The sequence below is a fragment of the Talpa occidentalis genome, unplaced genomic scaffold, assembly GCF_014898055.3.
Source record: "Talpa occidentalis isolate TD23 unplaced genomic scaffold, MPIMG_talOcc4v2.1 talOcc4.16, whole genome shotgun sequence".
NCBI classification, from domain to species: Eukaryota; Metazoa; Chordata; class Mammalia; order Eulipotyphla; family Talpidae; genus Talpa; species Talpa occidentalis.
Genome location: NW_023601653.1, coordinates 73,223,953 through 73,251,785, shown reverse-complemented (window position 1 = coordinate 73,251,785; position 27,833 = coordinate 73,223,953). Strand labels below are relative to the sequence as shown.

The window sequence follows — 27,833 nt, the reverse complement described above, 5'->3', positions numbered from 1 at the left end:
GCATGCATTGGGTTGGAAGCTCATCATCCCTTCTCCTCCCATCAGGCTGTGTCTCTCTCACCGTCCTGCCCCGCTCCCAGCTCTGCCACCTCCCACTTCATCACATGGCTATGGACAGAAAAGTGACACAGGATGGGACTCCTGTGGTCTCCTGGGTCCCTGAGGAAGGAGAGAAGTTGGATCTGGAAGGCGAGGACCAGGTGAAGGATCGGGGCCAATGGACCAACAAGATGGAGTTTGTGCTGTCAGTGGCCGGGGAGATCATTGGGCTGGGCAATGTCTGGAGGTTTCCCTATCTCTGCTACAAAAATGGAGGTGGTGAGTTCACTTTGAGGTAGGCGTGGTGGGGAGAGCTGTGCCCTGACCACCAGGGAGTGCCTCCCTGGGCGCAAGGTGGTAAAATGGAAGGAGGCTGGAGTGGAGATGTAGGACTTGAGTTGAGTTCTAGCTCCACCACTGACCTCAGGGTCCCCTTCTGTGAAATGGGGGTGACACCTCAGAGGGCTGTGGTGAAGACTGGGTGAGGCATTGGGCCTGGCCCAGGAATCTGAGTTTTTAATATGCTCCTTCATTTCTTTATACAAATGTTAGGTATTTGTGGGATGCATTCATTCAACCAATTCATTCATTATTTTACCTTTAAAAATCAATTTTATTGAGCAACATGTTTTAGATTTAGATGCACTGCATTATATTCTGCATGTATAAACACTGCACCACGATCAACACCAAAAATCTAGTCTTCATCTGTCACCATACACTTGACTCCCTTCACCCATTTCACCTGCTTCTCAACCCCCTTCCCCTGTAGTAACTAACAATGTTTCTGTATTTAAATTTGCATTTGTTTAGTTTATTTATGATCCGTATATGAGCAAAATCAAACAATATTGTCTTTATTTGATGTATTTCACTTAGCAAATGCTCTCTAGCTCCATCCATGTTGTTGCAAATGGCAAGATTTTGTCTTTTTTAGAGCTGAGTAATATTCCAGTGTGTGTGTGTGTGTGTGTGTGTGTGTGTGTGTGTGTGTGAGATATCTTTATCCATTCATTCATCAATGGATATTCCATATGTTGGCTGTTGTAAACATTGCAATGAACATAGGGGTGCACTGTCCTTTTGTAACAGTGTTTTCAGATGCTCAGAGATGAAATAGCTGGATCATATGATATTTCCTTTCTTAATTTTTCAAGGACTGTTCATATTGATTTCCATAATGACTGTACCAATTTACATTTCTACCAACCATGTGTGATGATTCTCTTTTCTCCACATCCTTCTTAACACTTATCTGTTGTCCTTTTGATAATAGCCATTCTAGCAGTTCTGAGGTGATACTTCATTGTGGTTTTGATTTGTAATTACCTAGTAATAAGTGTGATGAACATTTTTTTTCAAGTGCCTTTGGCTATCTGTCTTTTTTGGAGAACTGTCTATTAATGTCTTCTGCCCATTTTTAATTGGGTTGTTTGTTATTTCGTTGTTGAGTTGTTTGAATTCTTTGTATATTTCAGATACTAACCCCCTATTGAATGTATGATTTGCAAATATCTTCTAAAATCAACTAATATTATTGTGGGCTTATCATTTGCCAGACCTATCTAGATATAAAACAGAACATACACTGTACATTAAAGACTAGTAAAGGGTACCATTTATTGAACAAACTTTCTTTGCTCCAGTGCATATTCTTTGCTCCTTTGTCAAATATTAGTTGACCATAAATCTGTGGGTTTATTTCTGGATTTTCTATTTGGTTCCATTGGTTGGTGTGTCTGTTCTTGTTCCAATACCATGCAGTTTTGATGATTATGGCTTTGTAGTATAGTTTGAAGTCTGGGAGTGTGATGCCTCCATTCCCTTCTTTTTTTTTCAGGAGAGCTTTGGCTATTTGGGGTTTTTGGTGATTCCATATGAATTTCATCAATAATTGTTCTATTTCTTTGAAGAATGTCATTGAAATTTTTATTGGAATAGCATTACAGACAAATAAATAAAACATGGTATGTTCAATGATGATGAGTGGAATGGTGAGAAGCAAAGTAGAAAAGATGGCAAAGGCATGTTGATCAAGAGGCTGGGGGAGAGGGACTTGAAACACAAAACAAGTCACCACTCTGGAGAGGTTTCATTGAGGAGGTGACATCTGAGCAAAGACTTAAGGTGAAGGACTGAATCATTGATACCGAATGAAGATAATTCCAAAGATAACAGCAAGTGCAAAGGTCCTGGGGTGAAAGTGCAACTGTCATGTTTGAAGAATAGCAGGAAGGCAGGTGTGTCTGGGGGATGAGAGCTGGGAAGGGTAGTGAGAAATGAGGTCAGTGAGGTAACAGGACTCAGAACTTGTTGGCTCCTCACTCTGAGTGAGATGGGAGCAATTAAATTTTTTTGTCTGAGAAATGAGATTATCTTGTCTATAATTTTTTAATTAAAGAAATATTATTGTTGAGGACTAGTAGTAAAAATGAGCAGAGGCATGGTGGGAAGGTGCCAGACTCACCTTCTTTAGTGTACAATTAGATGGTTTTTAGTCTATTCACAGAATTGTGCAACCACCACAATTGATTTAGAACACTTTCATCATCCCTCTAAAGCAAGTCCATTAACAATATCTCCTAGTCCCTCTCCCCTCGACCCTTGGCAACCACTAATCTACTCTCTGTGGGTGGACTCGTCTCTTTGGGTTATTTCATGTCAACAGAATAATGAATTTATCTGAATTTGTTTGTCACCATCCAGCTTCATTTTTGCCTTTTGAAAATACCTTCATTCTTCTTGTGGCCATGATGTATATTCATTGTGTATATGGGAACATTCCAGAAAAGTAAAAAGGTGAAACATTACCATTTAAGGATAACCCTCATTTAGAAAATCCTTCTAAATGTTAAATGAAATCCTTTACATTTCATTTAACGAATATTTACTACCATGTATCTTGCTCTGTGTTTAAAACTTCCAGTTATTACTATAAACTTCTTGAACCCATGACTCCAGAGACAAAGAAGTGGGATTTCCTGGGCAGACCAGGACTGTGGGGTGTAGGCTGTGAGGGGGACTGAGTGGGATGGGTCAGGGGAAGCAGGAAGAAGTGGTAGAGGTGGTGACTTTTTCCTTTGTGCCAGGACACAGTTTCAAAGACATTAAGTAAGAGCAAAAGGTGACTGAGTCCTTATTTCACAGAGGAGGACAGAGGGTTTCAGTGAGGTCAGGACTTGGCCAAGACCACAGAGCCAACTGGCAGCAGCAGGCTCTGGTGTTCACTGACGCCCCCATCAGATATGTGCCTGGCCATGCCACCTGACAGGAAGGTAGAAGGAAGGCCCAGGAGACAGGGCTTCAGCTTCCAGGGCCACCCTACGTCTTGCCTGGTGGCTGCAGCTGCCGCTATGATCTTTGTGCTGGCCAAGGGGCAGGTCAAGAGCCCCTGGGTGGCAGGAAATCACGCTGGGCTGAGCAGGAAATGTGGGCCTGGGTAGGCAGCTTTCCCGTGAAAGGTCTGTGTTTATGTCTGTCATCTGCTTCTCCCTTCTTGGGAGAGCCAGGCCGCTCTCACTCCATCTTCTTTCCTTCATTTTAATTCAAGGGGCTAAAGCAGTTCAAGGGTCCCAACCTGGGGTTACTGGTTTTGGGGGGCTTAGGAGGTAGTAATAAAGGTCTAGGAATTAGATTCCTTATTTTGGATGACTTCGTAGTGGATCTATGTGGAAATGTGACAGATTAATGCAAATATCCATTTTTTTGCTTTAGAATTGTACGAATCCATTATGGTAATAGGGTTTATTTCAAATGGACCATAAGCTCTGACTGACAAGTTAAATGTGGCTTTTATTAATATATGCACAGAAATGATCATTAGTAAACCCAGTTCCACAGAGAAAAATCTTTCAAAAGAATGAAAAATAATAATAAGGCTATTGGTTTAATAACATCTTTGGTTATAAAAACGTGGGCAAGCGTTAAATTTGTGACCTAATATTGTTTCTCCCTCTTCCCCACCTTGTGCCTCACCATTCCACTCATTCTTAGGAAATGATTCGGCCTATACAGAGACTTTGATAAAATTCTGAGTTTCCAGTTTGTCAGTGGTTCTGGAAGGGGCGCTTGCCGAGATCATAAGGCAATCCGTAGAGCAGTGGGAAGAGATTGTAAACAAGCTTCCAAGTCACCCTGTTCTCACTGATCCCTGTGGTGCATCATCTGGCTGTTTGTGCTCATAACCTGGGCAGATGCCAGAACCGTGGGTCAGGTTAACCTCCTAAACCAGCATCCTGAGAAGTTCATCAGAGGGCAGTAAGAGTGGTGGGAAGCCCAGGAAGAAAGCCAAGGATGGAGACCACCCCTAGAGTAGAACCAGAACCAATCTCCGCCTGCTGCCCCCAAAGACCTAGGCTAATGCTGCCCTTTCAGGGCGGACTTAACCAGACCTCCTAAGGTCACCCTCCTCAAGTCATCCCATCAGTGGGGCAGAAGTGTACTTCCCAAGGATAGAACCAGAGCCATCTACTTGACTAGAGCTAGTAGAAAGGAGCCTATGTTTACATGCCCCCCATTCTCCACTGGGGATATCCCCCCCCAGCTGTCTCCCTTCTGAACACACCCCTCAGGCTAGTCCCTGCAGCCCAGCAAGCCACTTAAATGAGACTCAGTGGTGGTATTGCATTGTGTTTATTAAAGCTCTTACATTTCTCAGGATGTAAAGGCAAACATAGTTTAGAGAAGACTTCAGGACTTGCTTCTCACAGCTCCCTAGGATTCTGGGAACTCATAAATCCTTCTCCTTGCTGTTGGGAGTGCAGATGGATGTGAGTCTTGGAGGGTGATTTCAAAGTGCATATCAAAAATCTTTAAATGTTTATACCAAAAGGTAGAAACAGCCCAAATATCTGTCAATGGATGAAATGGAAAAACAAAATGTAGTCTATCCATCGAGGGAATATTATTCAGCCTTGAAAAGGATACATGCTACAACATGGATGAACATTGAACACATCCTGCTAAGTCAAAGAAGCAGACACAAAAGGATAAATACTGTATGACTCCACTTACATGAGGGACCTAAGATAGACACACTCAGAGAGGGAGAATAGGATGGTGGTTGGCAGGAGCTGCAAAGGCAGGGCATGGGCAGTTACAGTTTAATGGGTTTGGAATTTTGATTTGGGATGGATGAAAAAGTTCTGGAGGTGATGGCTGTACAACACTGTGAATGTACTTAGTGTACTGCACACTTGAAAATGGTTACAATGGTAAAATTATATTACATATTACTTACCACACACAAAAATGTACATACTCCCTGGCCCAGTAATTCCTGCTCTGGAAATTTATAGTAAGTAGCAAATTAGACACTTGCAGAAGGATGTGGACCATCTTCATCACAGCAGTGCTTCTAACCAAGGGGCTGAAAATGGACAGTGACGGGCTGATGAAATGAACTAGAATAGGTGTATGAGGTGGAGGGCTTTGCAATGATGTTGGAGGCATATATTTATTGCTATGAAAGGAGGTTTGTGATTTTTAATACATACATACATACATTTTTATACATAAATACATTTTTGATGGGTGTCAAGTAATATAAAGTAGGTTCTCATTTTTGCTAAAAAATGTAAAAAAAGAAATATATAAGTATCTGTGTGTTTATAAGAAAGTTGGAAGGATGTTTTTTTTCTTTCTTTCCCTTTTGGGCTACTTGAGACTCATTTTCCCCTGTTTTTGAATCTTCAAATTGGTCTCATTTTTCTCATCTATAACATGGGAAGGGCAATAGTACCTGTGGCATGGGAGGCTGTTCTGTGTGGACTGATGATGGTGAAGCATTTAGAAGGGTGCCTGATATACAGTAAGCACCTAATTGTTGCTTAAGTGTCAAGGCTGTGCAACAAGCAATAATCCATCCACCCATGGACACATTTCAGAGACGCAGTTTGTGCCTTAGTGACTGGATTTAGACTTGGCTCTGATTCCCATGTCATTTGTGGGGTGTCTTTTAGGTCTAGCCTCTGATTGGGGCCTGTAATCAGTGCCTAATCACAGGCTGTTTAGACCCCAGCCCCCCAAATCTGCCTGAGCAGAGGAATGGCCTTCTCTGCTAGCATCTCCATTCAGAACAGGTGGAGGGGGGCGAAAAAACCTTCTGAAAATTATTGGAGGGAAAATAATTTTTCCAAGGTGTTTTTGTTTGTTTTGCTCCAAAGTGTAACAAACTCAATAATTTAATAAGCATATCAAATTATACAGAACATATGTTTTGGTTCCAAAAATAATAAATTGACTAGATTTGTGAAGCACACTGAGAAAATAAATAGTGCCTATATTAGATTTCCACCTAAATTTTCATTCACTTCCCTTCAGAGGTCTCTCTGATCCCCAGTGGGGTTTGGACTGGAAAATTCCTGCCTGTCCCTGCTCATGGACGGGAGGAAGTCCTCTGGGAAGGGGTGAGGAGGGAGATTAAGGCTGGTGGGTGCTGGAGCACCAGACTCTGGGAGGGGGGCCAGGGCTGGAAGGCTCAGCCCTGCCTCCCCAACTCCACAGGGGCCTTCTTCATTCCCTACTTCATCTTCTTCTTCACCTGTGGCATTCCGCTGTTCTTCTTGGAGGTGGCGCTGGGCCAGTACACCAGCCAAGGGAGCGTCACGGCCTGGAGGAAGATCTGCCCCCTCTTCCAGGGTGAGTGCCCCCTGGCCATGCCCCCACCCCTCCATCACCAACATCACTGCCCCTTCCCTCCCCTTCCCTTCTCGCACTCAATCTCATCCTGTGCTGAGTGCTGTGGAGAACACAGGAAGTATAATTAGGTTTATAAAACCTGGGGAGGAAGGAACTTCTCAAGAAAAACAACACAGAATTACAAGTACAAAATCAGGGGCCGAGTCTTGGAGGGGTCTTTGCAGAGAGGAACCCTGAAGCTTCATCTTTAGTTCCTGAGTATACAGCATGGGCCCAGATGTCCCCAAAATAGGAAATAATAAATATGGTGGTGCTGGTGGTGTCTGGCCTCCAACAGGCCCTCCTGTGTGTGTCAAGGTTCATGCAAGCACCTCACGTGCATTTCCTCACCTAACACGATTAACTTCGTTTTGTGGATGAGACAAATGAAGCCCTTACTAAGGACTCACGTCAGGTCTACCTGAGCAGCAAGTCCATGCTCTGTCCTTAGGGTGTCTGTTAGGACAGCAGCTGCCTCCCTCTCTAGGGATATTTGGGTTTTTTTTTTTTAAGACTTATTTTTTATTTATACAATAGCTGGGGTACAGGCCAGAGACGCGGGAGGGTGAGAGAATTCACCAGAGACAGAGCGGGGAGCAGAACAGGCAGACACATGGAAAGCACTGCTGAGGGGAGCAGTGGGCGAGACAGGAGAGGTCTGCTGCGCCATGTGGGTATCTCCCTGGCTGGCTGGGAATTGAACCCGCACTGCAGAGGCTGCTGTCAGCTTCACAGGGCTGCGCACTCAACCTGCTGCACCACCAGGGAGGCCCGGGATCTTTGGTATTAATGTAAGCAGCTGGGGGCGTTCTCCCTCAACCCCCTTTTTAGTTGACTGGGTAATCCTCTGGCTGGGGTGAGGGGATGGGGGGTTGTCAGTGGATCTAGGAGAGTTTCCTTGCCTATTTGAAAAGGAGAGGGATTCTGCTCATGTGGATCCTTGAGGGAGCCCAGGGAGCTAGGCCATTTGGGGTTAAGCTGGACAGAGTGCTGGGGGGAACACAGCTGGGCTAAGTGCTGTGGGGAACACAGGAGGTATAATTAGGTTTATAAAACCTAGACAGAGAGGGGCATGGGTGGCAGAAGCACTGACTCCTAAGCCATCTGGAGACCTGCCCACTGATTGGGAGTGGGGAGATGGGGGAAGGGTAAGGCTAGTCTGGTACTGATTCCTTTGGGGGCATCCATTGGATCTCTGGGGGAGCAGGAGTGAAGGGCAGAGCAGGGTGAAGTTTGGCTCACCCACCTTTGTACACTGCAGGAGTGCTGTAGCCTCAGCCAGAGCACAGTCTGGGGGGTTCTGCTCCAGACCCCAGAGTAGCCTAAGGTTCCCCAGGCGGGGCTGTCTCTATGTCCAAGCATGCCCGCAGGCAGCACGTGAGCTAACCGCCCCCCAGGGCGCCAGGGCCAGAGTGATCAAACCAGGCAGGGAGCAGGGCTGGAGGGAGGGATTGGTGTTTCTTCCTTTATTTTCCCCCCAAGAGGAAGAGCTTCCCCAAGGTCTGGGGTTTCTGGGAGAGCTCTCTCCAGGAGTGCTCTATGTTGGGAAGAGCTGCTTACCACCTGCCTGGCTGCCTCTCCTCCCCTCCCCCAGACAGTGGTACCCCCCCACCCCCCACCCCCCACATACCCAGGAAACACAGCTAGAGCTCACCATCTCCCACTCTCAAGTACACTCCCTGGCTTCCCTCCTGCCTCATCCCTGCCCCGCCCTCCCCAGCCTTCTGCCCCTGGTGTTTATGGGTCAGGCAGCACAGCGCGTTCTGTGGTGAACCCTGCACACTGGCCGCTTGTTTGGGTGTTTGGTTGTCTATGTGGGTGTCTGTGTGTGCGCTCTAAATATGCCGCCCGGGGCATTGCCAGTTTGCGGGGACCTTCCTGCCACCAGCAGCAACCCCAGGCGCCTGGGTCCCTGCCTGTCCTGGCCACAGGCACTTTGGGGGTCCTGCCTGCCATGGCCTGGATGCTTCGCAGGAACCCGCATGCAGAAGCAGAAAAACCCTTCCCGGCCTGCACCGAGTTTGCGAGGCCAATTGAACAATCTGGCGGCGTTGGTGGTGGGGGAAGGAGGTTTGTTGACAGTCAGCACTGATTTTTCAACCTGCCCTCGGGCTGTCGGGTTGTTCTCTCGGCTTCATCAAGCACTTGGGCATGGACTTCGCCAGCCACCGCCTCCTTCCTGGCTCACACCCGGGCAACCCCTTGGCCAGGCGCGACTTTGAAAGTCCCTGTGGAAAAGCTCCCACTTGTGTAGGACCGAGGCAGGGCAGAAGGGGGTGACCAGCGCTGCCCCTGCCCCCTCCCACCCCTGATACGTTCCCCCAGCACGGAGGCCACAGCGAAGTGCTACAGCCCAGCAGGTGCTTGGCTGTTTGCAGCTGCTGGGGAAATGACATTTGCAGCGGTTCTCCCAGTGCCTGGCAACCACCTCTTCCCTCTTCCTCCTGCTTTCTTTCTTTCTTTCTTTTTTAAAGATTTATTTATTTATGCAGGTCAGAGATGGGGTGGGCAGGGGGGTTGAAAGGATTCACCAGAGACAGAGTGGGGAACAGAACAGGCAGACTGACTAAATACACTGCTGAGGGGAGCAGCGGGCAAGACAGGAGAGGTCTGCTGCGCCATGTGGGTTCTCCCTAGCCGGCTGGGGATTGAACTCGTGCTGCAGAGGCTCCAGATTGCTTCATAGTGAAGTGCTTTACCCCTTGCGCCACCAGGGAGGCCTTCCTCGCTGCTTTCTTCTGATTTTTGCTTTTGAGACTTAGTCTTATCAAATTTCCCCTACTTGCTCCTTTGTTCTTCCTGCCCCTTTTCATTTTGCAACAGAACTAGAAAATGTAGATAGGCAAAAAGAACAAATACTTTAAAAAGTGAGCTGAAATCCTATCACCTAGAAAAGTACTTGTGAACCTTTCTCTCATTAAAAAGAAATGTGTGTGTGTGTGCTGTGCACATTTTCAAATATATATTACAACAGTGGGAGAATGCATAGTGCTCTGTCACTTTTCTTTCCTACCAAATGACTCTACAAGTGCGTTCTTGTGCTGATACACCCTGGTGGCTCTCCTGGGCAGCACCAATGTCCTCTGGCCCACCCTGGCAGTTTCTCATTTTGGCTAACACTGGTCTCCTGGGTTCTCTTGGACGCTCTGCACCCCTCCTTCACTCCGGAAGGCATTGGTCTGGCATCGGTGGTCATTGAAGCCTATTTGAACATCTACTACATCATCATCCTTGCCTGGGCTCTCTTCTACCTGTTCAGCTCCTTTACCTCCCACCTGCCCTGGACGACCTGTACCAATTCCTGGAACACAGGTATCTGTCACTTTGGCCCCGGGGATGGGACCTCTAAGGGATCATTCATGGTGACTAGGGATGAGTAAAGAATGATGGAGCATATGGCAGGCCTGGCCTGGAAGCCAAGCTATGCGGGCTCTGGTGCCAGTCCTGCTGGCTGACCCTACTGTGGAACCTGAGACCAGCCTCCAGGAGCCCTGGAAACCTAAGGGGCTGTGACTGTGCATACAAATGCAAATGCAACTAGTAATTTTCACACATACATACATCTATTCGGCTGACAAATATTTACTGAGCCCCTGCTACGTGCCAAGCACTGTGCCAGCTGCTAGAGATCCCAGGGTGAGCACTAGCATGGACCTAACCCTCACCGAGCATACAGTCTAGTGGCGGAAACAGACATATTACCCAGACAATGACCAATTGTGGTGGGTGAAAGAAACAGTGCAGTAACTTGTGACCATGGGCGGGAGAAATGCTAGCTTGAGGGCTGGAGGGTGAGGAGGGGCTGCCATGTGAACCGCATTCCAAGGGGAGGCAGGGACAGGCACAAGGACTCGGTCCCTTTGTCTGCTGAGTGGAGAGAGTGGGCAGGTTCAGAGAGTGCTGTCCATATGAGTCACCCACATGGGGTCAGAGTGCATCTGCAGTCTGGATTGTGTCAGAGGCTGGTCAGGAGGCACAGTTGGGTTCATTGAAACAAGAGCAGTGCAAGGCACGTGGAGGAGGCCGGGCCCGTGAACTGCCAGAGCAGCCAACTCCTGATACTCTGGAAAATGCGGCCTCCCAGGAAGTTCTGGGGCCTGGGAATGATGGGGACGACAGGCTGCAAGCCTAGAAGGTCAAGAGGGACTGGGGTGAGAAGGCATCTCTTGCCCTCTCATCCCAGGCTAATGCCTAACCAATCCCCCCGCCCCCTTGTCCCCAACAGAGCGTTGCATGGACTTTCTGAACCACTCAGAAGACAGCACAGCGATCCCCTCTGAAAACTTCACCTCACCTGTCATAGAATTCTGGGAGTAGGTGCTGGACCTGGTTGCCACATGCCAGGGGCCCTCAAGCAGAGAAACTTATTGTCTGAGGCCTGGGACTTGGGGGTGCAAGTTTTTTAAGTTTCTCTGTGCATCCTTTCTAACATTTACCCACCTCCGCCCCGACCTCACATAGCTACCTACACTAGTCTACCCCCCCAACACACTGACCCCAAATCCACCTGCATCCATCTAGACTCACACATTTATCCATGTAGACATGCCTACCCCTTCACATCCACTTGTACCCACAGATCCCTACACATCACCCACGTTTGTCCAGGGTATGCTGGAAGAAGGCTGCCCCAGCTTAGGAGAGCCGACTGCACCATCTCTTCCCAACTCTATGCTCATGATGTCATGTGGTAGCTTGAAACTGGCCCAGGTGGGAGTGTTTATACCACAGAAATTGGCAGAGCCTACACGCACAGTCCATCCTCCCCCGTGACCACTTATACCCTCACATCATCTCTGCCCACCCATAGGCACCTTCATCTCATACAAGTAAACGTGTTCCTGCACACTGGCCTAAACCCCACACACATTCACCAGTACGTTCACATGTCTGCCTGCCCCCTCACATACATGGATGCCCCACAGTTACCCCATCCTCACCTACACATATTTGCTCACATTTCTATCACCCCCGTGCAGTTTCAGAAATTAACACATAATATGACCCCTCCATTGAATACCCAGATGCCTGCTCATCAACCTGTAGAGATAAATACCTACTCTCCATCTACTCATTCACACATTCCGCCTTTCTTTCTCTTCTCTCCTCTCTCTGTACAATAGAGAAATCTGGATGAGTTAGAAAGACAAAGATACCTATGGGATTACGTGATTTGCTCTTCTAACAGCCAGGGGCATACAGACCACAGGTGGGAACATGGCGTGGCCATGGGGAAGGGGTGGGGATGGGTGTGGGGCGCCCGAAGGTCTGTGGGGTCAGCTCCAAGGATCAGAAGACTTGATGACAGAGGTGCTCTGTCTCCTCCCATCTTTGACCTGTTTTTTATTTTTCCCATCAGGAGACGTGTTCTGGGCATCACCTCGGGCATCCATGACCTGGGGGCCCTGCGCTGGGAGCTGGCCCTGTGCCTCCTGCTGGCCTGGATTCTCTGCTACTTCTGTATCTGGAAGGGGGTCAAGACCACAGGCAAGGTGAGGTGTCCTGGCTCCCGGTCAGCTTTCTGTGGTCCCCAGAGTTCATGGGACCTCTCAAGAGAACCCCTGGAGAACTAGAAGAAAGAGTAGTTGAAGGGAGAGACATGGTGAGAGCAGAAGAAGTAGGAGGGCCGAGTTTAGCTCAAGGGAAGGAAAGGATTTCTTTTTCAATATGACCTTAGGAGACCTGTTTATATAAGTGAGATACAGATTGTGTAAATAAAAGTGAAAATAAAAGTACCACTGTCAGAGCAAAGCTTCACGAGCCATTGGCAAGAGGGTAGGCAGGACTTGCTAATCCCTTTCCGTTTTGTTGTATTCTTCCTCTTTCTATTATGTGTATGTACCTGTGACCGAGCAGCTATTGTATGTGTGTATAACCCAATTAGGATCATCTATTCTCATGACTTGCTTTTGGTATTTAACATATAAAGACCATTTTTTGTATGAACTGGTAAAGAGTACTATCTTTGAGGTGGTGAGAGTCTACATATCAAAGGGGTTTGAGCTGAGAATGGACAACAGTGACTTGTATGTATATAGAGAGTTCGGATTTGAGCTTTATTTCCAACCCAGGGAAACTGAGACTGTTTCATGCTGTTCAAGGCTGGGAATACATACTCGATGGAATACTACACAGCCATGAAAAAAGATGAAATAGTGGCATTTGGGATAAAACAGATGGAACTTGGGGCGATTATGTTAAATGAAATAAGTCAAAAGGTGAAAGATAGATATTGAATGGCTTCACTCATCTGTGGATGTACGTAACCAGAAAACATACAGGGGCAAAATAGTAGGATAAATCTTGAAGTGAGTGAAAGAATATAATCGTTGCCAGGAAGAATGGGCCTGAGGGAAATTAGAGAGTGAGGGAGGGAGGGAGGCAGAAGGGATATTGGTACAGGTGGTTTGGTGGAGGGTGAGTGAAATATATGCCCATATGGAAGAACAAAAATATAACCTCAAAAATTAAAATAACAATTAAAATGAATAAATAAAGTCAGGCATAGTCAGGAAACTGACTCCTTTGATTAACCTGTTCCCAGAGCAGCTTCCTCCTTCCGTGGATTGTTGTCAGAATAACAGTATCTGTAATGACCAAAATAGCAATAACAATAATAATAATATAGATAACGTCACCCCCTCGGATAAGGAGCTGAACTTGGTCAGGGCCAGAGTGGAGCCCCTCGTGTGTCTCCATCCTGCCAGAGCTGAGGCCATAGCTGCTCTCCCAGCCTTGCGCCTGGAAAAGTACAGTCTAAATTTCCCACAGATCATTGTTCAGTGTTCCCTGGAGAAGGGGAGAAACACAACAGCCAGGAGAAGGGATTGAAGGAGACCAGTCAGGATTTAAAAATAGTCTTTGAAATGTTTTGGCTGGAAACTTGTCCCTTCCCTGTCCTTCCTGCTCCCCCCTTGGCTAGCTGATAAGTATCTCACCCTCTGCTGGGGAGCCTAAGGCCCACTGGCATGTGACAGGAAGGTGTGGAAAGTTTCCTGTGCTCACCCCCACTCTGAGTTCTCCAAGAAGGTTTGGGACACTGAGCTAGGTGTGCCTGGGGGGCTCATGGTGGGGGGGAGGGTACTGCAGACTCACTGTCCCCTCCAGGCTGCTGTGTTCCCACCTGGGGTGACCTCGGCCTGCTCCCCCTCCAGGTTGTTTATTTCACAGCCACGTTCCCCTACTTGATGCTGATCATCCTACTGATCCGAGGCGTCACCCTCCCCGGAGCCTACGAGGGCATCATCTATTACCTAAAGCCAGATTTGCTTCGTCTCAAGGACCCCCAGGTAGGTACCAGCCATCTCGCACCCCAAACAGATGTGGACTTTTGGAACTCTTTGATTGGTTGCTTTACTCCTGGCTTAAAAGCAATAGATGTCCAACTGGAGAACAGTTGGGTAGTCAGGAAGCAAATGATGAAAAAGGGATTAAAAATCTCTACAATTCTGCCACTTAACGTTTCAGTGTATTTCCTTCCAACTGTTTTTCTAGGTGGTATGCACGCGCGTGTGTGTTTGGATACAGTTGAATAACTATAGTTACAGCTTTTTTTCACTAAAATTATATTGTATGCATTTTCCATGTTATTCAACTCATTTGTAAATGTCATTTTTAACACATGTATAATATTCCCCCTGTCCCTCACCTGTTCCTTCATTCACTCATCAAATATGTATTGTGGGCCCAGTGAAGGGCTGTAGTGTAGTGCTAGGGAAGGAGGCAGGTGAAGAGGCAAAACAGAAGAGGTAAGATGTCCTCTGAGCGCTCCCACCTGGGCCATTGTCTTCCTTTTCTCCACTCTCCCCTGTCCAGGACAGTCAGGTCAAGCACCTTTTCCAGAGATTGTGTATACAGCTGCAGTGCACACCTTTGTACTTAAATCTGTGGCCACATCTCTGCTGATTTCCTACCTGTCGTTATGTGGTATTAGAAAGTCAATCTCATGGGCCCCTTTCAGGTTCTTTTTTTTAAAGATTTATTTATTTATGCACACAAGATCCAGGGTACAGGCCAGAGGTATGGAGGGTGAGAGGATTCACCAGAGACAGAGTGGGGAGCAGATAGGCAGATTGACTGCCATACACTGCTGAGGGGAGCAGCGGGCAAGTCAGGAGAGGTCTGCTGCACCATGTGGGTAGCTCCCTGGCCAGGGATCGAACTGGTGCTGCAGCAGCTGTGGACAGCTTCATAGGCTGCGTCTTAACCCCTGCGCCACCAGGGAGGCCCAGCCTTTCATGTTCTTGAGAGGCATTGTTTTTAGGGCGATGTGGGCTCTCCCTGCCAGTGCTGGGGCGCCTCTGCTTCCTGCAAGGCCCAGGAGAGTCAGTGATAGTTTATTTGGTCGGTCAAAATAGTAACATCTTGTTGTTTTATTTATTGTTATACTACTGCAAGATTGGATATTTCCCAAAAATTGAGTGGCCAATTTTACCTCCCCTGGGACTTGTGTGCATCTTGCTGTGTTTGTCTTTGGACTGGAATGGAGTGGGCTTTTTGCCCCACGCCTTGCCTCTTGGCTTCCTGGGGCTCTCTACTTGTCAAAGGAGTGTAGGCTCTGCCTGCAGAAAGGCTGGCCTTCTCTGGGGGTACAGCCATGTGTTGCAGACTCCACCTAGGAAGAATAAGCAGCACGCATGCCTTTGTTCTTGCTGGGTGCTCACTGAACCCATCAGTGGGCCCTGCCTGTGGAGGGGAGGGCGTGCTAATGGAGAGCTGGGCTACAAGAGGTGCTGTGGGTTCGTGGAGGGGGCCTCTGGTCACCCCAGCTCCAGATGCTGGTGGCTCCTCTTGCTCTCTCTCTACCACCTTCTTGGGGGTCTCCTGCAGGTGTGGATGGACGCAGGCACCCAGATCTTCTTCTCCTTTGCCATCTGCCAGGGGTGCCTGACAGCCCTGGGCAGCTACAACAAGTATCACAACAACTGCTACAGGTGGGTGCTGCATGGGCTGGGCGGCTCCAGGGCGCCTGCCTGCTCATGGTCTGAGAGGGGATGTCCTGGGGGTGGGGTCCAGATAGGTTCGTTATCGGAGAGCAACAAATTATGTCAAACTGACGTGGGGTCGTTCCCTGGACTAAATTTCTCTCTTTTTCCTATTTCCCTCTCTTTATTTTCCTCATTTTCTGCTACCTGGGCTTTGTCCTTTTCTTCCACTGATGTTCTCCCCGGCTGCTCTTGCTTTTCTCTCCTCTGTGCTTCTCCTTCTCTTTTCCTTTTCCCTCTCTGCATCCCCTTCTGCCTTGATCTCTGCCCCCTTGATGGATTTCTTTCTCCCTTTTCCGTCCCATGTTATCCTCACGCGCCACCCCCACAGGGACTGCATCGCGCTCTGCTTCTTGAACAGTGCCACCAGCTTCATGGCTGGTTTCGTGGTCTTCTCCATCCTGGGCTTCATGTCCCGAGAGCAGGGGGTGCCCATCTCCGAAGTGGCCGAGTCAGGTGGGTGCCGCTTTACCGTCTGGGGCCTTAGAGGAGGGAGGGTGGGGAACGCAGATCCTCCTACACAAACGCAGGAGGTGCAGAGCTGGGCGGTGCTTATCACAGGGCAGGTGCCGTGGCCGGGAAGAGCAAAGCAGAGGGCAGTGGTTGGGTTGATGGACCCGCAACTGCAAGAGTGGATAGGTGAATGCACAATGTGCCCCCAGGTCCCAAGAGCAGGATATTAATGGAATCTCCCTGCTTTCCTGAATGACACCCTCCCACCCCCCCACACACACACAGTGCCCTGGGTCAGGGTTCTCCCAGAAGGCCCAAGCTCACTTGATGGTGTCGTGTGCCTGACAGGTCCTGGTCTGGCCTTCATTGCCTTCCCCAAGGCTGTGACTATGATGCCTCTGTCCCAGCTGTGGTCCTGCCTTTTCTTCATCATGCTCATATTCCTAGGGCTGGACAGCCAGGTATGTCTCTGCCCCACCTCAACTCACTCCATCCTCCCCACTCTTTGTATCCACTTGACCACTTTGCATTCCCTGGCCTTCCGACCCCAGCTCTGATTTCCCTGACCCTGCATTTTGAGGCCCCTTCTGCTGTCCCAGGCTCTGTCCTTGTGGCTGGTCGGGTGAGGCCACAAGGCCTCAAGACCATTTTAAGGAGAACATCTGTGAGCAGGTTCTTGCTCTATTCCCCAAGGCTTGACCTCCCCAATATATGGAGGCCCCAATAAAATGTTCCTCCAGCCTCCTTCCAGCTGCATAGCTCAAGCTGCCAGTCCTGTCCCCTGAAATCTGTTTTTTAAAGATTTATTTATTTATGCATACAAGAACTGGGGTACAGGCGAGTCAGGAGAGGTCTGTTGCGCCATGTGGGTATCTCCCTGGCCAGGGATCAAACTCATGCTGCAGCAGCTGCGGATAGCTTCAGAGGTTGCGTCTTAACCCCTTGCGCTTGCAGGGAGGCCCCCATATCCCCTGAAATCTTGAGGGCAGAACAAATCTCCTCCATGTACCCCCATTTCCACCCTTTGCGCCATGGGTGAGTGGGGTGAGAGGAGGCCAGGGCCAGGCAGGGAGCGGCCCTCACTGCCATGTCCCCTCTGGCCTGCAGTTCGTCTGTGTGGAGTGCCTGGTGACGGCCTCCACGGACATGTTCCCCAGGCAGCTCCGGAGGAGCGGGCGGCGAGAGCTCCTCATCCTGGCCATCGCAGTCATATGCTACCTGATCGGGCTCTTGCTGGTCACCGAGGTGAGAGGGGGGCGGCCGCCAGGGGCTCCAGGGGCTCCAGGGCAGGCGGGCCACGGGCCTACACCGACCCTGCTCACAGCCACACTTCCTCGTCCACCACAGCAAGGCTGAGGGCCACGCCCTGGAACCTACCTGTTGGTTTGGGGTGACAGAAGCACAGCGGGCTTAAGTCGAATGGGAAGTTCGGGGGCCAGGAGATGGAGAAGTCTATGTCTCGGTTTCAAACGTGGCCGAGCCCGGTGCTCTGAGACCTTGCAAGGAATGCCCCTCTCTCCCGGCGCCTTTCTTCTAGTTACTTCATTCTTCGCCCGGTTCCCCTCTGACACTGAAGAAGGTCGCCACAGCTTCAGGCTTACCTTCCACCACCCAAGCAACCCCAGAGGAAGAGAGGCCCGTTTCCTGAGAGCACCCCAGGGCTGGCCTTGCCTCTTCTTCAGGCCAGGCAGGGGCAGGCGCACACTTTGAATACAATGAGGCCCAGCTTCCAGTAGGTGGGACGCTGGGCAGGCGCAGCTGTTCCTGGTGTCCTTGCAGATGTCCTGGCTGTAACTGAGGGGCCTGGGGGTGGGGTGGGGCAGACAGGGCAAGCACCCTATAAATGAAAGGAATGGCTTCCCACAGGAGGGGCAGGATGGGGCCCAGATGCGTGTTTGCCCTCTCATGCCTCCACCAGCAAGGCCTCAGCCCACGCCCTCCCCACAGGGTGGGATGTATATCTTCCAGCTGTTCGATTATTACGCTTCCGGTGGCATATGCCTGCTCTTCCTCGCGCTGTTTGAAGTCATCTGCATCAGTTGGGTGTATGGTAAGTGGGGAGCTGGGGAGAGAGCTTCCAGGACCCAGCTAAGGGCAGGGTTTTCCCAGGATGAGGATGAGGAGCACCAGCCCTCTGGTTTCCAAGGGTCTTTGTGTTGCTGCCCTGGGCCTCTGTGCTGGGAAGTTGCTCCATCGCTGGGAAACTTTGCAGGCTGGGAGGTTTGAGCTAAGCCTTTGCTTTTCTCATCACAACACAACTAAGTTCCTTGACAGTGAGAGTAACTCACTGTTATTTCAGTTTTCCTGAAATAACAGCTGCCCTGGATGGGCCTTTCCTGGCTGGAATCTTAGTCAGAAGGGACCTTCAGGCCACTTTGCCTGAGTCTCCATAAACCCCACACGCCCTTTCAGAATTCTCTGCTAGACTTTGCTTGAATGCTTCCACAGACAGGAAACTCACTCCTGTGGTTTTGAGGTCTCCTCCCAGTGTCCTAGCCTCCTTCCAGCCACTCAGCTCAAACTGCGCAGCCCTGAGGGTTGGGACAGAACATAGCTCCCCCTCAGGCCCAACTGCTGGGTGCCCCTTCTGTGGAGGGGCTGCATCCCCCACACCTTTCCTTCTACTGAGGTGAATTCTGGCACCTCAGCACTGAGGTACTAGCCAGGGTGCTGAACATGGAACATCCTGCTGGTACCGGGGCTGATAACAACAGAGGGAGAAATCTTACCAGCCAACGCACTGCTGTGTGCCGAGCACTATTCCACCATCGGCACGACAGACCTTTTTGGGGGGTGAAGGCAGGGAGAAGCAAGGCTCAGGGAGGTTAGGTCTCAGGCTGCCTGGCCCTGGGCTGAGGAGACACTAGGCCAAGTCATAAGGCTCAGGGCAGAGAGGGTAAGTGGGTCCATGTGGCAGGACAGGCCATGAGTAGGAAGGTTTTTGTTTTTCTGCCCTCTGCCTTCCTGTTTGGTGTCTTTTCCTCTCCTTGGAGAGAGGTGTCTCCAGCCTTTCCGCCTCAAGCATCTAAGGTCTTCCCAATTTTCTCCTATGGCTTTTCAGAACTGGATCTCAGAGAGGATCTGACAAACTCAATCACCATGAGGTATACATGACTGATAAGCCTCTGTAGGTTACACTACGCAGCAATATCTGGTTTTTCTGGGGAGAAATGTAGAAGTCAAAGGAATGACTCTTTAATGGTGGCATTTCATGCATCATGCATCAGCTGGAAGGTATTTTTGTTGGTGAGGGAAGGCTAGAGGGGCCCCTCAAGTGTCCTTCCCAACCAGTGTCCCCTTACTTCTTAGGAGATTGGCTGTGCCTGGCACTCAGAGCAAAGGTGGACCCCTGAGTATATTAAACAAAACAGAACTGAGACATTGTTTTCGCAAACACAAATCAGACCCCTCGCTGCACTTCATCGGGGGTGGGGAGTGGTTCCTTTGGAGTCTGGCATCTAGACCATGGTTGGGTCCCCACGGCTTCTGGCCCTTGTATGTGGAGAGCACTCTGCCTCGCCGTGGGGCCTTGCTGTTTGCACTTGAAACTGAATTCATCTGCTACACAGATAAATTAGCATTTGTTTAGCCCTCGAGCCCTCTCCTGTGGTTAGGATGGCAGGATCTTCATCCCCGGCCATGCAGGCCTTGTGAAGCGACCCTTGAGGGACCTGGCTTGCTGGTACTAGTCCCTTCTCCCTCCTTACCCTGCCTGGGGCCACGGCCACCGTTCCTTGCCATTCGTGTGCCCTGATCCAGTCTCCCCCACTCAGGGTGGGGGGAAGCGCACAGAGCCAGGTGAGTCCTTCCCAAAAACCCTCGAGCTGCTCCCCCTCCATTCTCATACTCTCCCCACCATGCCTGAGCAGGCGCCAATCGTTTCTATGACAACATTGAGGACATGATCGGCTACCGGCCATGGCCCCTGGTGAAGATCTCCTGGCTCTACCTGACCCCTGGACTTTGCCTGGTATGTGCTCTCCCCTCCCTGCCGCCAACACACTCAGGAGATGAGGAACAGCATGCCTGAGTCCTGGGGTGCTTTCCCTGCCTGTCTGGTGCCCCCGGGAGGTTGGCCCATCCCCTCCAATGTTGGCTCCCTGCCCTTCTCTCCCGGGGCCATCTTGATCATCAGGTGGCTTTACCGTCACTGTCATCTGTTCTAGCTCCTGCTCCTTCCTTTTCTCTTGAGCTTCCATCCATCCACCCCACGTCCCAAGAACTGGTCTCTTTCCATCTGTCTGCTTGGAGCTCCCCCATCTGCCTCCTTCCCTTATGTCTCCTTCTGTTCCCAACGGGAGGGATGCTGGGGCCCCTAGCTTGTGAGGGCCCTGACTGTTCCACTTGTGTCCTCCACTTGTCTCTGCCGCTGGATATTTAAGTAGCTCTCCGGCTCACCCATGTCTGCCCTTTCCTCTTTCTAGGCCACTTTCTTCTTCTCCTTGAGCAAGTACACACCTCTCAAATACAACAATGTCTACGTGTACCCTCCCTGGGGATACTCCATAGGCTGGTTCCTGGCTCTCTCCTCCATGGTCTGCGTCCCGCTCTTCGTCATCATCACCCTCCTGAAGACCCAGGGATCCTTTAAGAAGGTAGGGCCTGGGGGCGTGATGCATTCAGGGGGTGTGAGAGGGGTGGCACTTCGGGCAGGACACAGCAGCTGAGGCAGCTGAGGTCCAGTCCTGAGTGTGGGGCAGCCCGTCAGTCTCATGGAATCTTAAAGAGAAGGGTCTAGGGGCTTCATTTTCAGGAATATTCAAAAGCCCCAGAATCCTGAACCTTTAGACTCTGCCTGCACACAGATCCCCTGGGCAGCTTAACCAAGGGTAACTGTCGAAGATTAAGGGGAAAGCTACATCTCAAACTAGAACATCAGTGGGTGTTCGAGACACCAGATCACAGGCTGGTGATGCACAGTGTCCTTGCTCTTGGGAACCAGCTACCACGGTGCATTCCAACCACGGTCTCCTGGCTTCTTATCTTAACCTTTTCTGGGGTTTAGAGATCGGGGCATGCCTTCCTGGAAAGGGATATAGCCAGTATCCCACAAAACAAAGACACTACCTTTGTAGAAATCGATCTGGCCTACAAGTAACAGGAACCCAACCTGCAATGAGCAAAGATTATTTTTTTCATACCTCTCAAGAAGCCAGAGAGGGGACTACTGGCTTTTGGTTCAGCTGCTTTTAAAGACTGGTAGGGACCAGAATCTCCCTGTACCTCTGCTCCATCCTGAGCTTGTTGTGTTTTCATCATTATCCTTATAACTCACGCCTCACGGTCCCAAAAAGTTTTCATGATTCCAGTCATCACTTCAGAATTCAAGGCAAAAAGGAGGGGGAGGAGATGATACCAATAACAATAGCAATAGTCCTACCCATAATAAGAAAATAGAAAAGAAAAATAGATACTTGCTGAGTATAGAATAACAGTAATAAGAATAGCAATACTAAGAAAAATAGACACTTAGTGGCTGCTTAGCCTGTGCCAGGCACCATTCTAAAGGTGTGCATTGTTGCTATCCTCATTTTGCAAGGGTCACAGAGGGGGCAAGATAGCTTTTCTAAGACTGCACAGGTAGTTGGTAGAAGATGCTGGAACCCAGCAGTTCACACTCTTCATCAGCATGTTGTTGCCTCTTCTCTCTGTTCAAAATATTTATTCACTCATATTGTACTGCCTTGCCTTGCCCCCAGGTGCCTGCTCCATGTGGGCCCCGGGGATACAGACATGAGGAAACATCCTTGCCTCGCTCACCCTCTGTACCCACTCCCTCCTTCTCTCCATAGCGCCTGCGACAGCTCGTCACCCCTGACCCCAGCCTGCCACAGCCCAAGCAGCACCTCTATCTGGATGGTGGCGCCAGCCAGGACTGCAGGCCCTCTCCCACAAAGAGGGGACTCATAACTGGGGAGGAGACCCACTTGTAGGATGTGGCCAGAAGCCAGGTGGTTGCTGAGCCTGGAGCCTCAGTCAGGACCACCTCTACCCCCAGTGGACAGCCACCACCTCTGTCCCCTTCCACAGCACTGCCAAGAACCTCTCGATGTCCACGGGCACCCCAGCTGCAGGCCAGACTCCTCTCCTCTCCTCAGCTGGAGTGGCCCCTCCTGGGGGCTGGAGATTGTCCACCAGCATGCCAGGCTGTGAAGAGACTCCCTGTTGGAATGTACCATCTTATTTATAAAGGGGGGTGGTATTCTTGGAATCAGCCATCCAATGGGGACATATGGCATGGCCAGGGAACTGCCTGTCAGAGCTCACTACATCTCTGCTTCCAGAGAGTTGCGCTGTGATCTAGGTAGAGGACCCGACGGAACACACTGTTGGAAGTGACAGCTGGACGCACTGTACAGGATCCTGACTTTGCATAAAGGGGGCACTAGGCTTAGCATTCTGAGGTACATGTGGAGGGAACTAGAGAAACTGCCGGGAGGGAAGTCTTCACATGCCGGGACTGTCTTGAATTTTCTCAGAGGCAATCTCTCAAGGTGACCCTGGCCCATACTCTCCTGTAATGTTGTCATCAACTCACAGAGTGTGAGGACGGAAGGGACTTGTTGATGATCTCCAGACTTCGCAAACCTGACATGAATGCTTCTGTTCTCAGCGGCTGCACCCACGGCAGACATTGCCAATCCATCACAGATCTTTCCCCACTCACAGCCCTTCCACGATGCTTCAGGCAGCTCCATTCACCATCTTGCTTTTGTCCAAACCTCTGGACAAAAAAAAAAAACAAAAACACCTTCATGGAGGAAGAAATTGAGAACCAAAGATACAAAGTGACTTTTTTCAAGGTCACACAGCTCCTCAGGGCCAGACATAGAATGAACCCCAGTTGCCTTGTTCTCAGGCCAGTGTCCTTTCCATCATACCCTCCTGCCTTAGTTAAACATATTTGGTTCACCTGCCATGTGAGCAACCTTCTTTCCCTTGCCTATTTTTGTTCAGTTTTACTGTCTTTGTAGGGAAAGAGGTTTCCCCTGTGGAGGGGCAGAAGCTCTCCCCAGACTGGTGGCCCTGCCTTGGTCTTTCCTCTGCCTGCCCATACTCACATGACCAGATTGCCTCTCTGGACCCTTTGTGCTGGCAACTTCCTTTCTCCCCTCCCCCACTGGAGTCCTTAGAGTCTGATAGCCCCCCCCCAGACAGGTGTGTGTGTGTGTGTGTGACCACACCTCCTCCCTTTATCCATTTATATTCTTCTCCCCATGTTCTCCATCCTACCCCAAATTATGCCAGATTCTTCCCTGTCTGGTCAAGGCTTCCTGGAAGAGGAAAGCGGGCTTGGCAAATTTGATGTTCTCAAGTTCAGGAGGGAAGTGAGGAGAGGGATGGGGAAGTCTAGGCCACTTGGGGGCGGTTTCCTGGGTGGGACCTGGAAAATGGAAGAGGGAACCACGTGCCAGGACTGATGAATAGAGAAATGTCACCAGAGCTACTTACCAGTGACTGGAGTAAAAAAATCTATGGTGAGTTCCATCCACCAGAGCCCCCAGGCCATGCCCAGAGCTTCCATGATTCTTCACCCAGGTCTCTAAGGGGTTTTCAGTTTGCGAGCACAGGTCAGCTGGCAAGCTGACTACAGGCAGATGTCCTGGGTTGTGGCAGCCCCCCTTTGCCCCCTTCTGGACTGCTGTGTGCTCTTGGGTTCGCCTTTCTTGGATTAGTTAATGTGTAAAGAAGGAGGTCCAGGAGAAAGGGGTGGAGAAGAACCCTGGTTCAGTCAGCTTGTTCTCGTTTATGAGACCAAGGGGCACAGTGGACCAGCATGGTGCTCTCTGCTGCCGCCTGCTGGCGTAGGGGAGCAGTGCCGCCTTCCCAGCCGGGTCTCAGCCTCCTGAGCGCCTTTGACCTGCAGGAGGAAAGCACCTTCACCTTGCCCTCACTGGGTCGATGGACAGGCTGGGCAGCTCTCTTCCCTGTGTAAGCCCTTGCCTTCTGGAAGCCAAATACATTTTTCATGGTCTTTTCTCTGAACCCAGTGGGGTCCCCCAGGAGAGTGCTCGCTGCAGAAGACATGGAACAGAAGCCACTCTCAGCGACCTGCCACCTTCTTGGAGTGCTGGGTCTTTAGAGTTTCCGTCCTTTCAACCGAGAGGACAGCATTTCTGTTATAGGCAGTTGCGTGTTTCTGCACATCTGCACAGGATGGCGTGCAAGCTCTCCCCAGCTCTCACCCTGAATTGCCTGTCTCTCTGCAGACTGTCCTGTTGCCCTGTCTTCTCTCACCACACAGAAATTCACCAGTACTCTAAGCTGTCCCAGACCCCCTGGCTTTAAACTCACAGCCAATCTAGGATGGTCTCTGCTCTGGCGCAAGGGGCTGCTGGAGCTAGAAGCAGGTCTGCAGCTCCTCCTCCCTCTGGCTGCTGCTGATGCAGGGACTCAGCATGGAGAGGCCTTGCGTCCAGGGAGATCTGCATGGGGTCTGTTGCGGCAGAGGGAGCAGGGGTTAGGGAAAAGGACTTCAGGCCAACTTCACAGCTCTTGGAACCCATTCCTACTGTGTGTGCACATGTACGCACTGAATCTGTTTTTAACTCACCTCCTAGGCTGTTTGAGTTTCAAACAGGTAGCCAGAGACCCAAGCTGGCAGCGATGCCTTGTTTGGCTAGTAGGATAGGTTTTAAAAGGGTTTTTAAGTGAATGCCTTCGGGCTCTCTCCAGTTTGCCACAGGCTCCCTATTCCTCAAATTTGACCTTTTCAAAGTCATGTTTGAAGACACTTTAATTCATAACCTGTGCCCTCGAGGAAGAGCTGAGAACCTCTGGGCCAGCTGGTCAACCCTGACTTGAGCAGGCGGGGGAAACCAAAGGCCAGTGGTCTCAGGGAAGCCAGTGCCTCAGAGGCCGGCACCAGGGAAGGGCCACACACTGGTTCACGCATGGCCTTCCCACCTCTGAAGCTTGTTAATCCTGGGCCATTCCCTCTCCCTCCCAGTAGTTCTATTTCCCAAAGAAGGGTGGTCCCTAGGTTGAATTTCAAGCTTGATCTGGTGTCAGGCCATTCAAGCCCCCACAGCAAAATGAATTTCAAAGCCCAAAGAACCAGTCAGGTTTTCTGATGTTTGGGCTCTGTTCTGGTTCCCAAGCCCATCCAGATGAGCTTAGTGATCATCCCTTCTTTGCCCCTTATTTTAGACAAAGGCATTTATATATGACCACATTCCTCCACTAGGAGAAGCCCAAGATGGTCTCCGCTTTCCTGGCACCACAAGCTCCTCCCAGGCAGCCCCTCCTCCTCCTCAGGCTGGCTTCCTTGGAAATGGCTCTCCAAGGCTGCTGGGGCCTCCAGGCTTGCTGTCCCCAGCTACTCAGCTGGGTATGTGCCCCCAGCTCAGCTGGCCTGGGCTTGGACTCACCGCCTCCTGCCTCACCTGGGAGGCCCCTCTCCTTGTCCAGAGTGTAGGTTACCTGGGCAGGAACTGAGGAATGTGATGGGTCCTTTCACCCTGCCCCAGGCTGGGAGAGTTCTGAATACTGAGGAGGGACTTGAGTCTCTGCTGAGACTAGCACGGTCCACCCTGAGGAGTAGACGGCGCCCGGTGGTCTGTGCGTGCAAGGCTCTAGGGGCAGGGCCAGGTTCTCCTTACACCTGGCATCCCACCTTTAGTTTCTTCCTCCCTGCTCCATGCAGAGCCCCAGGAGAGCAGGTTCTGGCTTGGGGCCTCCAAACAATGTCTGGACCCCATCTCCAATTCACTGTCTAACCCACCTTCCAGGTCCAGGTCACACTCTGGCCAACTCTTAACTCCCAGCCAGGCCTCTTGTCTCTGCTGTGTCAGCTTACCTGCAGTTCTGTCCTGTGCTGCCAGTGGTGCAGGCTGTTGGGCCTCAGGCCAGAACCCCTCCCCCACACCCCTACCAGACCAGAGAGAGAGCCAAGCTGCCAGCCTGTCAGATAAGCCCTTAGCTGTCAAGGCGAGTGGACAGCATCATGGGAATAGGATTTGGGGCTGGAGAAAGCAACAGAATCATATGGGGAGGGCCAGGGGAGGGAGGTGCAGAGGGACAGAGACTCAGTCCTGGAGGAAAGAGGTGTGGAATTTGGAAGGAAGAAGCCAGGACTGGGTTGTGGAGAAAGGGCATAATCACAGTGAGCTCAGCTCACTGGCAAGACTGGCACCTTGTCCTGAAATAGCCAGCAACACAGATGGAGCTCCTTGAAAAAGCTTTACAGCGCACCTCCCCCTGCCCCCAAGGCCCTGTGATCCTCACCTTCCGGTGTTCACGCCCTTGAGCCACAAGAGGCTGGGATGAGGAAGAGTGACTCCTGTAGCTGGGTCACATAAGGCACATGCTTCCGCCTGGATCTCTAGGTCACTGACTCGGGGAAGCCGGTCACCATGCGACTTGGACACCCCAGCAGCCCAATAGAGGGGCCCCACAGGAAGGAACACAGGTTTCCGGCCCTGAGCCATCCCCAGCTTGTTGCCAGGGGAATGAAGCCCTGCAGAGTGGCTTCCTCAGCCTGGCCAGCCTCTAGTGACCGCAGGCCTGGCTCACAAGCTTAGGGGGCCCTCAGCCAGAAATGCCCAGCCAGTGGATCTTGAATTCCTGATTCACAGTGAGAGATGATACATTTTATTGTATTAAGTTTGGAAGTCACTGAGTTTGGAAGTCAATGCTAAGCAGCAGCAAATACGTAATAGAGGCCCATGGCTCCCCAGATCACGAGATCAGCTTATTAAGGGTCAGGTGTGGCCCCTTGTCAGCGCCTTCCTCACACTCTGCATGGGGAGAGCTGACTGGTGTTTTTCCTGCCTGAGCCCTTCTTCACCACTCTCCTATGTTCTCAAGCATCCTGGCCCCTGCTGGGCCCTCCCCTGGCCCTGGGCCTTGTCCTTTCTCCCCACTCTCAGGCCAGTGAGGGCCTGCACCTGAGTCCCCACATGCTACTGCCTGATGGCCCAGCGAGTGTGGCTCCCCATGGACATAACAGCTCAGGGCAGTAACAACGGCTGATTGGACCTGACAGGGATGAAAATCTTGTTAACCACCCATCAATAGAGATGCCAGGGGAGAACTGCGGAGGGTTGGTGCGGCCCAGCTGGGCAGGAGCACTCACTGAAACAAAACGGGTGGGGGCTCTATGTCCTTCATTCCTTCTATCTCCACCTCCAGTCTGACAGCCTGCATGGTCAGGCCACTCTCGTAGTCTCTGATGTGTGGGAGAGGCCAGCACGGAATTGCCAGGCCATGCTTCAGACAGGGAGGTGAGTTCAGGGTCCCTGCATAGGGCCAGTGCACAACCCCACTGCTGCAGCAGGAATGCAGCCAAAGCTCCTGCTGCGGTCATATCCCAAGGCCTCCTCTGCCCGCACCATCTCACTGACATGCTGCAGGCCACTGCAACCTGACCCTCACGCACTGGCCCCAAGGCCAAGACCCCTCTGCCTGCTACAGCTTGTCACTACTCACCCAGGATAAGGCCGACCAGAGAACCAGTGCCTCTTCTACCAGACTCAGCCCCCAGGAAGAAGGAGGGCTAGGTGCACACCCTAGCCCCGAGGGTCCGCAGCCAGCTCGGAGACTCAGGTCAGCTGTTGAGAGAAGGATTCCAGGAGGAAGACAAGAAAGTGGCCAGTGAGGCAAAGGAGGAGCAGTCCTCGCCAGCCCCAGGAGGTCCTCTGAACTAATTCTAGTGTTTTCTCCCCTCTTGATTCTTCA

General features: G+C 50.8%; 1 protein-coding gene and 1 long non-coding RNA gene across 2 annotated transcripts; one reads left to right on the top strand and one right to left on the bottom strand.

Annotated features, from left to right (window-relative positions):
* The first annotated feature begins 110 nt into the window (after positions 1–110).
* SLC6A12 (solute carrier family 6 member 12) lies at positions 111–22,243 on the top strand. The gene is made up of 14 exons (XM_037514583.1): positions 111–318; positions 6,544–6,678; positions 9,889–10,029; positions 10,943–11,030; positions 12,077–12,209; positions 13,872–14,006; positions 15,547–15,650; positions 16,033–16,157; positions 16,503–16,615; positions 17,262–17,399; positions 18,102–18,204; positions 20,024–20,124; positions 20,579–20,749; positions 21,947–22,243. Exons 1-14 carry the CDS (start codon positions 111–113, stop codon positions 22,085–22,087), a joined length of 1,836 nt encoding a protein of 611 aa, XP_037370480.1. The 3' UTR covers positions 22,088–22,243.
* On the bottom strand, positions 21,923–27,778 carry LOC129146002 (uncharacterized). Its single transcript, XR_008552293.1, has 3 exons — positions 27,585–27,778; positions 24,450–24,591; positions 21,923–22,878 (listed from the first exon to the last, which is right to left on the bottom strand). It is a non-coding gene; the product is annotated as an uncharacterized LOC129146002 (long non-coding RNA).
* Between the last annotated feature and the right edge of the window lie 55 nt (positions 27,779–27,833).